This window comes from Oncorhynchus clarkii, chromosome 18 (genome assembly GCF_045791955.1).
Source record: "Oncorhynchus clarkii lewisi isolate Uvic-CL-2024 chromosome 18, UVic_Ocla_1.0, whole genome shotgun sequence".
In the NCBI taxonomy this organism is placed as follows: domain Eukaryota; kingdom Metazoa; phylum Chordata; class Actinopteri; order Salmoniformes; family Salmonidae; genus Oncorhynchus; species Oncorhynchus clarkii.
In genome coordinates this window covers 70,320,349-70,336,575 of record NC_092164.1, presented here as the reverse complement: position 1 = coordinate 70,336,575, position 16,227 = coordinate 70,320,349, and the positions used below count along the sequence as shown (strand labels likewise).

The 16,227-nt window shown below is 46.5% G+C and overlaps 1 protein-coding gene across 2 annotated transcripts in view; it reads right to left on the bottom strand.

The window, feature by feature from the left end:
* Positions 1-16,227, bottom strand: part of LOC139372801 (type 2 phosphatidylinositol 4,5-bisphosphate 4-phosphatase-like) — a 53,224-nt gene that overhangs the window by 11,907 nt on the left and 25,090 nt on the right. Inside the window, exons 2-6 of one of the 2 annotated variants that reach the window (XM_071112604.1) lie at positions 12,419-12,567; positions 2,670-2,776; positions 2,161-2,284; positions 785-847; positions 247-299 (exon numbers count right to left, since the gene is read on the bottom strand). In XM_071112604.1, the coding sequence (XP_070968705.1) occupies positions 247-299; positions 785-847; positions 2,161-2,284; positions 2,670-2,776; positions 12,419-12,567 (496 nt within the window). The remainder of the gene's footprint in view (positions 1-246; positions 300-784; positions 848-2,160; positions 2,285-2,669; positions 2,777-12,418; positions 12,568-16,227) is intronic. The other variant, XM_071112605.1, reaches the window with a different exon arrangement.

Here is a 16,227-nt window from a genome sequence, read left to right as displayed (position 1 = left end):
CTCTCTCTGTCTCTCTCTCTCTCTGTCTCTCTCTCTCTCTCTGTGTCTCTCTCTCTGTGTCTCTCTGTTTCTCTCTAAGGACTAGAGTCTGCAAACCCTGAGAAGCAGCACAAATCAGCTGCTGAAGTGTCCCTAGTGGAGTCTGTGTAAACTCCAATCACCAAGTAACCAAACAGAGAATGTTGAATGATCTTGGACATAACTTGGTCCAGCGTATTTGAATGATTTGAAGTTTGAGGAATTTACATTTTTTTGCAGTGAGGGCATTTTGCTAGCGTGTTAAATCGGAGCTCCATCCACTGCAGAGGAAAGACAAGAACAGTTTGGGTTAGATAGTATACTGTTTACAGACCTCTCTCTCTCTCTCTAACACACACCTCAAACACACACAAATAACTCATGAATACAGACAAACAAATTTTCAAACTCACACACTGAATTCTACTCTACAGTCAACTAACAACTACTAAAAGGCTTTGTCACTGATTTCAAACACTTTCAATCTCTACAAACATAATCCACCATGTTTCTTTTTGTTGTCTGTGATGCCGCTGTAAAGTGGCACTATTAGGGACCTGACGTGCCCATTACATGACGGACATTAGTATGAGGCTCATTCATTCCATGTTGCTCATCAATTTGACTTGATTGATTAGGGGTTAGACAAAGGGTGTTATTAGCTGAATTAGTTATTATTATTATTATTGTGTAATAATATAGTATTGTTTATGTAATGGTTTATTGGAGCCCCAAGGTGCCGTGGTAACCCCCAGCTCATAGAGACCTGGTCTTTGGAGGTGCTGTTGTCATGGAGATCAGGAGGGGCCGTGGCAGAGTCCTCGTTACCCTAGACACCAAGACGCATAACGGGCAACAACCTTAACACACCAGGGTACCGCTACTGTAGGTAGGCTGTATCCCAAATGGCACCCTATGGGTTCTGATCAAGGTAGTGCACTATATAGGGAATAGGGTGCCTGGTCAAGGTAGTGCACTATATAGGGAATAGGGTGCCTGGTCAAGGTAGTGCACTATATAGGGAATAGGGTGCCTGATCAAGGTAGTGCACTATATAGGGAATAGGTTGCCATTAGGGTAGTGCACTATATAGGGAATAGGGTGCCTGGTCAAGGTAGTGCACTATATAGGGAATAGGGTGCCTGGTCAAGGTAGTGCACTATATAGGGAATAGGGTGCCTGGTCAAGGTAGTGCACTATATAGGGAATAGGGTGCCTGGTCAAGGTAGTGCACTATATAGGGAATAGGGTGCCATTAGGGATGCATACCAACTGCATGTATCACTACGACCTGCTACAAAGTACCAACTACCCTACTGCAAAAGGTCAAAGGTCAAATAGGTAGAGCTTATATTGGTCCAAGTTGAAACACGTGTGTTTGGTGTACTACACTCTAAGCATTCACAACCAACCAACCCAACCAACCCAACCCAACCCAACTCAACCCAACTCAACCCAACCCAACCCAACCCAACCCAACTCAACCCAACCCAACCCAACTCAACCCAACCCAACCCAACCCAACCCAACCCAACCCAACTCAACCCAACCCAACTCAACCCAACCCAACTCAACCCAACCCAACCCAACTCAACCCAACCCAACTCAACCCAACCCAACTCAACCCAACTCAACCCAACCCAACCCAACTCAACCCAACTCAACCCAACTCAACTCAACCCAACTCAACCCAACCCAACTCAACCCAACCCAACCCAACCCAACCCAACCCAACCCAACTCAACCCAACTCAACTCAACCCAACCCAACTCAACCCAACTCAACCCAACTCAACCCAACCCAACCCAACCCAACCCAACCCAACCCAACTCAACCCAACTCAACCCAACCCAACCCAACCAACACACAGACGATTTGAGGCAAGTCAGTCTCTGACCAGCCTGGTCCCAGATCTGTTTGTTCCGTCTTGCCAAACTTCTATGACCACTGTCGTTGGCAAGACGGAACAACACATTCATTAAGTGTCTCAGTGTAGTAGTCCTGATTTAGGATCAGTTGTGCCTTGGACACGGGAGATCCTGGGCCAGCACTACCACTCTGAGACACCTGAATACAGGCTAGTCTCTGACAGGCCAGAAGGTGCTGACTGCTGCTCAGAGGGCACACTGATTGGGCACATACGAGGAAGGTGTTTCCACAGTGGCCACAGACCACCCTCGTGCCCTCAGGCTGGACTGGCAGGGCTGGCTGGGCCGGCTGCTCCTCTGGAATCACCATCACCGGGCTCAGGTTGATGATGCGTCTGCTGTAGGGGGCGGGGCACACAGGGGGGGAGGAGTTACCATACAGGTTGATGAGGTTGTTCTTATCACTACCAGTTGGGTCTGTGGTGGGGCATCCTATCACCTACCAGTTGGGTCTGGGGCATCCTATCACCTACCAGTTGGGTCTGGGGCATCCTATCACCTACCAGTTGGGTCTGTGGTGGGGCATCCTATCACCTACCAGTTGGATCTGGGGCATCCTATCACCTACCAGTTGGGTCTGTGGTGGGGCATCCTATCACCTACCAGTTGGGTCTGGGGCATCCTATCACCTACCAGTTGGGTCTGGGGCATCCTATCACCTACCAGTTGGGTCTGGGGCATCCTATCACCTACCAGTTGGGTCTGGGGCATCCTATCACCTACCAGTTGGGTCTGGGGCATCCTATCCTCCTAGATGAGTCTTTGCAGATGAGGAGGCAGTTACAGGGACAGCGTACGTACTTCTTCCCAGGCGGTGGGTTTCTGATGGGCTGAAAGAAAGAGAACAACCTTCACACCAAGTGGAGACCTTCACACCAAGTGGAGACCTTCACACCACGTGGAGACCTTCACACCAAGTGGAGACCTTCACACCAAGTGGAGACCTTCACACCAAGTGGAGACCTTCACACCTAATGGAGACCTTCACACCTAGTGGAGACCTTCACACCAAGTGGAGACCTTCACACCAAGTGGAGACCTTCACACCAAGTGGAGACCTTCACACCAAGTGGAGACCTTCACACCAAGTGGAGACCTTCGCACCAAGTGGAGACCTTCGCACCAAGTGGAGACCTTCGCACCAAGTGGAGACCTTCGCACCAAGTGGAGACCTTCGCACCAAGTGGAGACCTTCGCACCAAGTGGAGACCTTCGCACCAAGTGGAGACCTTCGCACCAAGTGGAGACCTTCGCACCAAGTGGAGACCTTCGCACCAACTGGAGACCTTCACACCAACTGGAGACCTTCACACCAACTGGAGACCTTCACACCAAGTGGAGACCTTCACACCAAGTGGAGACCTTCACACCAAATGGAGACCTTCACACCAAGTGGAGACCTTCACACCACGTGGAGACCTTCGCACCACGTGGAGACCTTCGCACCACGTGGAGACCTTCGCACCACGTGGAGACCTTCGCACCACGTGGAGACCTTCGCACCAAGTGGAGACCTTCGCACCAAGTGGAGACCTTCGCACCAAGTGGAGACCTTCGCACCAAGTGGAGACCTTCGCACCAAGTGGAGACCTTCGCACCAAGTGGAGACCTTCGCACCAAGTGGAGACCTTCGCACCAAGTGGAGACCTTCGCACCAAGTGGAGACCTTCGCACCAAGTGGAGACCTTCGCACCAAGTGGAGACCTTCGCACCAAGTGGAGACCTTCGCACCAAGTGGAGACCTTCGCACCAAGTGGAGACCTTCGCACCAAGTGGAGACCTTCGCACCAAGTGGAGACCTTCACACCAAGTGGAGACCTTCACACCAAGTGGAGACCTTCACACCAAGTGGAGACCTTCACACCAAGTGGAGACCTTCACACCAAATGGAGACCTTCACACCAAGTGGAGACCTTCACACCAAGTGGAGACCTTCACACCAAGTGGAGACCTTCACACCAAGTGGAGACCTTCACACCAAGTGGAGACCTTCACACCAAGTGGAGACCTTCACACCAAGTGGAGACCTTCACACCAAGTGGAGACCTTCACACCAAGTGGAGACCTTCGCACCAAGTGGAGACCTTCACACCAAGTGGAGACCTTCACACCAAATGGAGACCTTCACACCAAGTGGAGACCTTCACACCAAATGGAGACCTTCACAATAAACGGAGACCTTCACACCAAATGGAGACCTTCACACCAAGTGGAGACCTTCACACCAAATGTAATTGAATAAACACAGCTGCTGTAGCTACAGAGCCGTCAGAAGGTTTTCACACCCCTTGACTTTTTCCATATTTTGTTGTGTTAAGACCTGTACTGAAAATGTATTAAATGTAGTTTTTTTTTACACTTGGCCTACACCCAATACCCCACAATGTCAAATTAGAATTCTGTTTTTTTAACGTTTTACAAATTGATTTAAAAAAATAAAAGCTGAAATGTCTTGGGTCAATAAACCCCTTTGTTATGGCAAGGAGCCTAAATAAGTTCAGGAGTAAAGAATGTACTTAACAAGTCACATAATAAGTTGCATGGACTCACTCTGTGTGCAATAATAGTGTTGAACATGATTTTTGAATGACTACTTCATCTCTGTACCCATACAATTATCTGTAGTCCCTCAGTTGAGCAGTGAATTTCAAACACAGATTCAACCACAAAGACCAGGAAGGTTTTCCAATGCCTCGGAAGGAAGGGCACCTATTGGTAGATGGGTAAAAAAAAAGAAAACAGACATTGAATATCCTTTTGAGCATGGTGATAATGCCTGTCCTGACCTCCAGCCTGCCTGCCACTCTGTACCTCCTGGACTCTGACCTTGTCATGATATTTTGCCTGCCCTGACCTCCAGCCTGCCACTCTGTACCTCCTGAACTCTGACCTTGTCATGATATTTTGCCTGTCCACGACCTGTCTCTTGCCTGCCCCTTGGATACTAATAAATATCAGAGACTTGAACCATCTGCCTCCCGTGTCTGCATCTGGGTCTCGTCCTGTGCCCTTATAAATACACCCAGTCACTAAAAAGATACAGGTATCCTTCCAAACTCAGTTGCCGGAGAGGAAGGAAACCGCTCAGCGATTTAACCATGAGGCCAATGGTGACTTTAAAACAGCAACAGAGTTGAATGGTTGTGATAAGAGAAAACTGAGGATGGATCAACAACATTGTCGTTACTCCACAATACTAACCTAACTGACAGCATGAAAAGAAGGAAGCCTGTACAGAATAAAATATATATTCCAAAACATGCATCCTGTTTGCAACTAGGCCCTAAAGGAATACTACAAAACGTTTGCCAAAGCAATTCACTTTTTATGTTTGGGGCAATACATTATTGAGTACCACTCTCCATATTATCAAGCATAGTGGTGGCTGCATCATGTTATGGGTATGCTTGTAATCATTAAGGACTGTTCAGGATGAAAAAAGAAATGGAATGGAGCTAAGCACAGTCAAAATCGTAGAGGAAAACCTGCTTCAGTCTGCTTTCCACCAGACGCTGGGAGATTAATTCACCTTTCAGCAGGACAATAACCCACAACACAAGGCCATATCTACACCGGAGTTGCTTATCAAGAAGACAGTGAATGTTCTTCAGTGGCCATGTTTACAGGTTGACTTAAATCTACTTGGAAATCTTTGACAATGCCTGAAAATAGTTGTCTAGCAATGAACAACAACCAATTTGACAGAGCTTGAAGAATTTAGAAAATAATACACGGGCAAATGTTGCACAATCCAGGTGTGGAACGCTCTTAGAGAATTACCCAGAATGACTCACAGCTCTTAGAGACTGACCCAGAATAACTCACAGCTCTTAGAGACTGACCCAGAAAGACTCACAGCTCATAGAGACTCACCCAGAAAGACTCACAGCTCTTAGAGACTGACCCAGAAACACTCAAAGCTCTTAGAGATTTACCCAGAAACACTCACAGTTCTTAGAGACCGACCCAGAAAGACTCAAAGCTCTTAGAGATTTACCCAGAAACACTCACAGTTCTTAGAGACTGACCCAGAAAGACTCACAGCTCTTAGAGACTGACCCAGAAAGACTCACAGTTCTTAGAGACTGACCCAGAAAGACTCACAGCTCTTAGAGACTCACCCAGAAAGACTCACAGTTCTTAGAGACTGACCCAGAAAGACTCACAGCTCATAGAGATTTACCCAGAAACACTCACAGTTCTTAGAGACTGACCCAGAAATACTCACAGTTCTTAGAGACTGACCCAGAAAGACTCACAGCTCTTAGAGACTCACCCAGAAAGACTCACAGTTCTTAGAGACTGACCCAGAAAGACTCACAGTTCTTAGAGACTGACCCAGAAAGACTCACAGTTCTTAGAGACTGACCCAGAAAGACTCACAGTTCTTAGAGACTGACCCAGAAAGACTCACAGTTCTTAGAGACTGACCCAGAAAGACTCACAGTTCTTAGAGACTGACCCAGAAAGACTCACAGCTCATAGTTACTCACCCAGAAACACTCACAGTTCTTAGAGACTCACCCAGAAACACTCACAGTTCTTAGAGATTTACCCAGAAACACTCACAGTTCTTAGAGACTCACCCAGAAACACTCACAGTTCTTAGAGACTGACCCAGAAAGACTCACAGCTCTTAGAGACTGACCCAGAAAGACTCACAGCTCATAGAGACTGACCCAGAAAGACTCACAGTTCTTAGAGACTGACCCAGAAACACTCACAGTTCTTAGAGACTGACCCAGAAAGACTCGCTGTCACGCCCTGACCTTAGAGGGCCTTTTTATTCTCTATTTGGTTAGGTCAGGGTGTGACTAGGGTGGGCAATCTATGTTGTATTTTCTATGTTGGCCTGTTATGGTTCCCAATCAGAGTCAGCTGTCTATCGTTGTCTCTAATTAGGGATCCTACTTAGGCAGCCTTTTTCCCCACCTTAGTTTGTTGGATCTTGATTTTGTATAGTTACTGTGTAGCCTGCAGAACGTTCCGGTCGTTTATATGATGTTGTTTTTTTGGTCTTCTATTAAAGAAAGATGTACGCTTACCACGCTGCACCTTGGTCTCCTCATTCCGACGACGAGCGAAACACTCACAGCTGTAATCACTGCCAAAGGTGATTCTACAGTACAAAGTATTGACTCAGGGGTATGAATAGTTATGTACAGTTAGTGAGATATTTCTGCAATACTTTTTCAAAAGTGTTGAGAAATGTCTACAGACATGTTTGTCATTATGGGGAATTGTGATGTCATTATGGGGTATTGTGATGTCATTATGGGGAATTGTGATGTCATTATGGGGAATTGTGATGTCATTATGGGGAATTGTGATGTCATTATGGGGTATTGTGATGTCATTATGGGGTATTGTGATGTCATTATGGGGTATTGTGATGTCATTATGGGGTATTGTGATGTCATTATGGGGAATTGTGATGTCATTATGGGGAATTGTGATGTCATTATGGGGAATTGTGATGTCATTATGGGGTATTGTGATGTCATTATGGGGAATTGTATGTAGATGGGTGAGAAATATTTAATATTTTATTTTATTCAGGCTGTTACAACAAAATGTTGAATAAGTCAAGGGGTATGAATACTTTCTTTAAGGCATTTTACATCCCATTTGTATACATTTGAGACACATCCAGTCCCATTCTGATTAGTCCAAATTTTGCCCAGTCATGGCTATGGATTTAAGTGTATCAACCCCAGCAGGTTTCAGTTGAGTCTAGACAGAGCAGAGCAGTACAGCACTGCTACTAATAGCCTCTTATTGAGGTCAGCCCCAGGCCGATGGGATCGACTGACAGACGATCCTTCTCAGCTGAGACGTAGTACTGTAGGGTCTGTAGTACTGTAGGGTCTGTAGTACTGTAGGGTCGTAGGGTCTGTAGTACTGTAGGGTCTGTAGTACTGTAGGGTCTGTAGTACTGTAGGGTCGTAGGGTCTGTAGTACTGTAGGGTCGTAGGGTCTGTAGTACTGTAGGGTCTGTAGTACTGTAGGGTCTGTAGTACTGTAGGGTATGTGAGTACTGTAGGGTCTGTAGGGTCTGTAGTACTGTAGGGTCTGTAGGGTCTGTAGTACTGTAGGGTCTGTAGTACTGTAGGGTCGTAGGGTCTGTTGTACTGTAGGGTCTGTAGGGTCTGTAGTACCGTAGGGTCTGTTGGGTCTGTAGTACAGTAGGGTCTGTAGTACTGTAGGGTCTGTAGTACTGTAGGGTCTGTAGGGTCTGTAGTACTGTAGGGTCTGTAGTACTGTAGGGTCGTAGGGTCTGTTGTACTGTAGGGTCTGTAGGGTCTGTAGTACCGTAGGGTCTGTAGGGTCTGTAGTACCGTAGGGTCTGTAGTACTGTAGGGTCTGTAGTACTGTAGGGTCGTAGGGTTTGTAGTACTGTAGGGTCTGTAGTACTGTAGGGTCTGTAGTACTGTAGTACTGTAGGGTCTGTAGTACTGTAGGGTCTGTAGTACTGTAGTACTGTAGGGTCTGTAGTACTGTAGTACTGAAGTACTGTAGGGTCTGTAGTACTGTAGGGTCTGTAGTACTGTAGGGTCAGTAGTACTGTAGGGTCTGTAGTACTGTAGTACTGTAGGGTCTGTAGTACTGTAGGGTCTGTAGTACTGTAGTACTGTAGGGTCAGTAGTACTGTAGGGTCTGTTGTACTGTAGTACTGTAGGGTCTGTAGTACTGTAGGGTCTTTAGGGTCTATCCTTGTCTAGTCAGTCTAGTCTATCCCTGTCCTATCTAGTCAGTCTAGTAAATTCCTGTCTTGTATATCCCTGTCCTGTCTAGTCAGTCTAGTATATCCTTGTCCTGTCTAGTATATCCCTGCCCTGTCTAGTCAGTCTAGTATATCCTTGTCCTGTCTAGTATATCCCTGCCCTGTCTAGTCAGTCTAGTATATCCTTGTCCTGTCTAGTATATCCCTGCCCTGTCTAGTATATCCCTGTCCTGTCAGTCTAGTATATTCCTGTCTAGTCAGTCTTGTATATCCGTGTCCTGTCTAGTCAGTCTAGTATATCCTTGTCCTGTCTAGTATATCCCTGCCCTGTCTAGTATATCCCTGTCCTGTCAGTCTAGTATATTCCTGTCTAGTCAGTCTTGTATATCCCTGTACTGTCTAGTCAGTCTAGTATATCCTTGTCCTGTCTAGTATATCCCTGCCCTGTCTAGTCAGTCTAGTATATCCCTGTCTAGTCAGTCTAGTATATTCCTGTCTAGTCAGTCTTGTATATCCCTGTCCTGTCTAGTCAGTCTAGTATATCCCTGTTCTGTCTAGTATATCCCTGCCCTGTCTAGTCAGTCTAGTATATTCCTGTCCTGTCTAGTCTATTCCTGTATAGTCAGTCTAGTATATCCCTGTTCTGTCTTGTATATCCCTGTCCTGTGTAGTCAGTCTAGTATATCCCTGCCCTGTCTAGTCAGTCTAGTATATCCCTGTCCTGTCTAGTATATCCCTGCCCTGTCTAGTCAGTCTAGTATATCCCTGCCCTGTCTAGTCAGTCTAGTATATCCCTGTCCTGTCTAGTATATCCCTGCCCTGTCTAGTCAGTCTAGTATATCCCTGCCCTGTCTAGTCAGTCTAGTATATCCCTGTCCTGTCTAGTATATCCCTGTCCTGTCTAGTCAGTCTAGTATATCCCTGTCCTGTCTAGTATATCCCTGTCCTGTCTAGTCAGTCTAGTATATCCCTGTCCTGTCTAGTATATCCCTGTCCTATCTAGTCAGTCTAGTATATCCCTGTTCTGTCTAGTATATCCCTGTCCTGTCTAGTCAGTCTAGTATATCCTTGTCCTGTCTAGTATATCCCTGTCCTGTCAGTCTAGTATATTCCTGTCTAGTCAGTCTTGTATATCCCTGTCTAGTCAGTCTAGTATATCCCTGTTCTGTCTAGTATATCCCTGTCCTGTCTAGTATATCCCTGTCCTGTCTAGTCAGTCTAGTATATCCCTGTTCTGTCTAGTATATCCCTGTCCTGTCTAGTCAGTCTAGTATATCCCTGTCCTGTCTATTCCTGTATAGTATAGTCCTCTCTAGTCAGTCTAGTCTATTCCTGTCCTGTCTAGTCTATTCCTGTATAGTCAGTCTAGTATATCCCTGTATATCCCTGTCTAGTCAGTCTAGTATATCCCTGTTCTGTCTAGTATATCCCTGTCCTGTCTAGTCAGTCTAGTATATCCCTGTCCTATCTAGTCAGTCTAGTATATCCCTGTCCTGTCTAGTCAGTCTAGTATATCCCTGTCCTGTCTAGTCAGTCTAGTATATCCCTGTCCTGTCTAGTCAGTCTAGTATATCCCTGTCCTGTCTATTCCTGTATAGTATAGTCCTCTCTAGTCAGTATAGTATAGTCCTGTCTAGTCAGTTTCCACCTAAATTGAAGTCCAAATTCAAGTTTCAAATTGAAAGCACTTCAAACTCAAGAGCTGAGCCCAGATAAACAGAAAATACGAAGCAGAGACACCCTTACCAAGTACACGCTGAAAACCTATTGACTGTTACCATTTTGTTGTTGTTATTATTAACTACCATTTTATATTGTATACATTGTTGCTTTGGCAACATTGACGCAATGTTTTCCATGCCAATAAAGTAGCTTGAGAGAGAGAGCGAGAGCGAGAGCGAGAGAGAGAGAGAGAGAGAGAGAGAGAGAGAGAGAGAGAGTAGCAGGTCAACCCGGTCCTAGCCCTAAGCAACATTTGTTGGGGGACCACAACACCTTGCGAGCAAAACATTTTAACAGCGGAAAGAGAAAATGTTGATTTCCTGCAATTCTAATTTTGCCATGTGGCTTTGAGAAAACGTTGCAGTTTTAAAGCAAGTTTGTTGCAAATCTATACATTTTCCCATGGGGAAGATTTAGCAGTTTTTAAAATGATACACAATATATACGGAAGTATGGGGACACCTTTTAGTGGGTTTGGCTATTTCAGCTACACTCGTATATAAAATCAAGTACACCGCCATGCAATCTCCATAGACAAACAAGTGGCAGTAGATTGGCCTTACTGAAGAGCTCGGTGACTTTTAAAGTGGCACCGTCATAGGATGCCACCTTTCCAACAAGTCAGTTCATCACATTTCTGCCCCGGTCAACTGTCAGTGCTGTCATTACGAAGTAGAAACATCTAGGAGGATGTTGCAATACTCGCTACCGACTTCCAAACTGCCTCTGGAAGCAAAAATAAAATGGATCTGTGGGCCTACAAAGGTCGTAGTAGGTACTGCAGGTCACCACACACACACACACACACAGACACACACAGAGACACACACAGAGAGACACAGAGAGACACACACAGACACGCATACAGAGACACACACAGAGAGAGAGAAACAGAGAGAGAGAGAGACACAGAGAGAGAGAGAGACAAAGAGAGAGAGAGAGACAGAGAGAGAGAGACACACACACACAGAGACACACACACAGAGAGAGAGCAAAAAACAGGACAGCAGCACAATTAGACCCAACCAAATCATGAGAAAACAAAAAGATAATTACTTGACACATTGGAAAGAATTAACAAAAAAACAGAGCAAACTAGAATTCTATTTGGCCCTAAACAGAGAGTACACAGAGACAGAATACCTGTCCACTGTGACTGACCCAAACTTAAGGAAATCTTTGACTATGTACAGACTCCGTGAGCATAGCCTTGCTATTGAGAAAGGCCGCCGTAAGCAGACATGGCTCTCAAGAGAAGACAGGCTATGTGCTCACTGCCCACAAAATGAGGTGGAAACTGAGCTGCACTTCCTAACCTCCTGCCCAATGTATGACCATATTAGAGAGACTAATTTCCCTCAGATTACACAGATCCACAAAGAATTTGAAAACAAATCCAATTTTGATAAACTCCCATATCTACTGGGTGAAATTCCACAGTGTGCCATCACAGCAGCAAGATTTGTGACCTGTTGCCACGAGAAAAGGGCAACCAGTGAAGAACAAACACCATTGTAAATACAACCCATATTTATGCTTATTTATTTTATCTTGTGTCCTTTAACCATTTGTACATTGCTAAAACACTGTATATATATATAATATGACATTTGCTTTATTGTTTTGAAACTTCTGTATGTGTAATGTTTACTGGTCATTTTTATTGTTTATTTCACTTTATATATTATCTACCTCACTTGCTTTGGCAATTTTAACACATGTTTCCCATGCCAATAAAGCCCCTTGAATTGAATTGGAGAGACACACACACAGAAACACACACAGAGACACACACAGAGACACACACAGAGACACACACACACACACACACACAGAGACAGAGACACACAGACACACACACACAGAGACACACACACAGAGACACACACACAGAGACACACACACACACACACACACACACACACACAGAGACAGAGACACACACAGAGAGACACACAGAGACACATACAGACACACATACAGATACACATTCAGAGACACACACACAGACACAGGTGAGTCTTACCGTGGCCTCGTTGCACACAGTACACTTCACCACGTGCTGCTGCAGCTTGCCATCCAGGTTAATGAGAGACTGACACACCCGGCAGTTGATGACGGGTACCCCCCCTGGGTCGGGACTGGCGATGGCTGTGTAGGGGGGAGGGAGTTCAGCTGGAGGGGAGAGACACAGCAGCTGGTTCATGATGTATGTTCAGCACTACAGGCACATTAGATACACACACTGTGCAAATATTAGACAGGTCACATATGATCCATCACTCTATAATACAAAGACACACCAGACTCTGGGCCACACCAGACTCTGGGCCACACCAGACTCTGGGCCACACCAGACTCTGGGCCACACTGAGCCACACTAGACTCTGGGCCACACTAGACTCTGGGCCACACCAGACTCTGGGCCACACCAGACTCTGGGCCACACCAGACTCTGGGCCACACCAGACCCCACTAGACTCCGGGCCACACCAGACTCTGGGCCACACTAGACTCTGGGCCACACTAGACTCTGGGCCACACCAGACTCTGGGCCACACTAGACTCTGGGCCACACCAGACTCTGGGCCAAACCAGACTCTGGGCCACACTAGACCCCACTAGACTCTGGGCCACACTAGACCCCACTAGACTCTGGGCCACACTAGACCCCACTAGACTCTGGGCCACACTAGACCCCACTAGACTCTGGGCCACACTAGACCCCACTAGACTCTGGGCCACACTAGACTCTGGGGATACTAGACTCTGGGCCATACTAGACTCTGGGGATACTAGACTCTGGGGATACTAGACTCTGGGCCACACTAGACCCCACTAGACTCTGGGCCACACTAGACTCTGGGGATACTAGACTCTGGGCCACACTAGACTCTGGGGATACTAGACTCTGGGCCACACTAGACTCCACTAGACTCTGGGCCACACTAGACCCCACTAGACTCTGGGCCACACTAGACCCCACTAGACTCTGGGCCACACTAGACCCCACTAGACTCTGGGCCACACTAGACTCTGGGGATACTAGACTCTGGGCCATACTAGACTCTGGGGATACTAGACTCTGGGCCACACTAGACTCCACTAGACTCTGGGCCACACTAGACCCCACTAGACTCTGGGCCACACTAGAGCCCACTAGACTCTAGGCCACACTAGGAAGTAGTGAAACCAGATGATTGGAGACAATGTATTGAGCTTCCATCATCTGCCAGGAGTGTGTTTGAAATGTGGTCGGTATGTTTTTCATTGATTACTTCTACCACAGTTGTATGTCTTAAAATGTACAGAGGGAGCTAACATTAATAATATACATGTCAATCTCTCCTTCACTTCACCACTACTTGTATTTCTAAGAAGTTTTGACATATTATTACTCAATTACTAGTACTAATCTCTCCGCGGTAAATACCGTATTTTACTATATACCGGCATGTAATGTCAGTTTCTATAGTTTTCTCCGTTTGCTACTTGAGTCGTCTCTCTCCCTGTCCTCCTGCAGGCACTTCCCACAACAAGCTCTGCCCCCTGTCACTCAAGGAGAGACATTTTCACCAGGGTTGCCATGTCATTTTCCTGTCAAAACTCTGATGTCATGGGTGAAATATACCACAGCTTGAGTCATAATACCCATAAAACCTAGCGGTCAAAGCCAGAAATAGTTTTTCCACCATTCATTTTCCCCCATAGGGGATTTTAAAAACACTTCAGATGAGGGCTGTGTTTTGTGTTTATCCTGCCGTGACTTTTTGACAACCGTGTAAATCTCTCTAGGACAAAGGTGACTTGTATCAATGCCAATTAGCTGCTAATGTGGCTATCATACAGAACAAGCTTTAGCTCACTCATCAGAACCAGGATGATGACACTGCCGAATCGAAGGTAACAATCTCTGAAACAACTATCTCATTTTAGCTACATTTTGTAATAAATCAATTTACAAAATATAAATATATATATATATATATATATGGACAATTCTGTGAACTGTCTTGGGAAAGTTTAAAATGTACACAATACCTGTTATCTAGCTAGTGTAACAATATAGATTTTACGTCCCTCCCCTCGCCCCGACCCGGGCGCGAACCAGAGACGCTCTGCACACATCAACAACAGTCACCCTCGAAGCATCGTAACCCATTGCTCCACAAAAGCCGTGGCCCTTGCAGAGCAAGCGGAACCACTACTTCAAGGTCTCAGAGCAAGGGGAACCACTACTTCAAGGTCTCAGAGCAAGGGGAACCACTACTTCAAGGTCTCAGAGCAAGGGGAACCACTACCACAAGGTCTCAGAGCAAGTGACGTCACCGATTGAAACGCCACTAGCGCGCACCACCGCTAACTAGCTAGCCATTTCACATCGGCTACACTAGCTCATGGTTAGCAACTTTAGACTGGCTAGATGGCTACATTAGCCGGCCAATTTGTCTAGTTATTTAAACGCATGAGAAATAGAACTACGATCATGTTATTGATGCCGAACGGTAAACCTTATTTTCAGCTTCTCTATTCCAGAACCAACAGATGTGCCGGAGTCTCATGACCTCTCAACTTGGTCAGCTGGTTCAACCTGGAACACTGTTCTCCTACTTAGGTCTATGTCAGTCATTGCAGGAAGACCTGAAGAGCAGAAGTGTGTGAATGATTTTATCCCAGCTCAACTCTTAAGACCTGACTGAATTACGGCGATAGGCTATGATTTGTAATCAGGTATGAGCTGGGCGGGAACAACAGCTAATACAGTCTCCTGCCATTCAGATCTGGTGCTGTCCACCATCCTTATTCTGCAAGAGGGGATTCATTAAGATGGTATTGATACATAACACATGCTTCTACTCTCAAGTTGAAGTTGAACTTGTTGACGGATGCCAAGGCGGCTGCTGTTAAGAAGAAGGGAGCAGCTGCGGACCAGAAGACTGCAGCCAAGGCAGTACTGGTCCAAACCTGCCCTGTCGGTCAGCTGAGTAGTATTGGTTGGTACTGTATTAGCCTTTAGGTTCCACTCCATGCTGTTCTACTGGCCTGGGTTGTGCAGTCTTCCATATGCGTAGTAGTTTGTTGCATCGTATTGCTTTGTTTATCGTGTGTTAACTTTGAATTCAATCTAAGCCACAGACTGTTAACTTCCTGCACTTCCAGCCTCACAAGTCTCCAATGGTCCCAGTACTGGTTGGTGTGCAGGCCCAAGTGACCACACAGTCTCCAATGGTCCCAGTACTGGTTGGTGTGCAGGCCCAAGTGACCACACAGTCTCCAATGGTCCCAGTACTGGATGGTGTGCAGGCCCAAGTGACCACACAGTCTCCAATGGTCCCAGTACTGGTTGGTGTGCAGGCCCAAGTGACCACACAGTCTCCAATGGTCCCAGTACTGGTTGGTGTGCAGGCCCAAGTGACCACACAGTCTCCAATGGTCCCAGTACTGGTTGGTGTGCAGGCCCAAGTGACCACACAGTCTCCAATGGTCCCAGTACTGGATGGTGTGCAGGCCCAAGTGACCACACAGTCTCCAATGGTCCCAGTACTGGTTGGTGTGCAGGCCCAAGTGACCACACAGTCTCCAATGGTCCCAGTACTGGTTGGTGTGCAGGCCCAAGTGACCACACAGTCTCCAATGGTCCCAGTACTGGTTGGTGTGCAGGCCCAAGTGACCACACAGTCTCCAATGGTCCCAGTACTGGTTGGTGTGCAGGCCCAAGTGACCACACAGTCTCCAATGGTCCCAGTACTGGTTGGTGTGCAGGCCCAAGTGACCACACAGTCTCCAATGGTCCCAGTACTGGTTGGTGTGCAGGCCCAAGTGACCACACAGTCT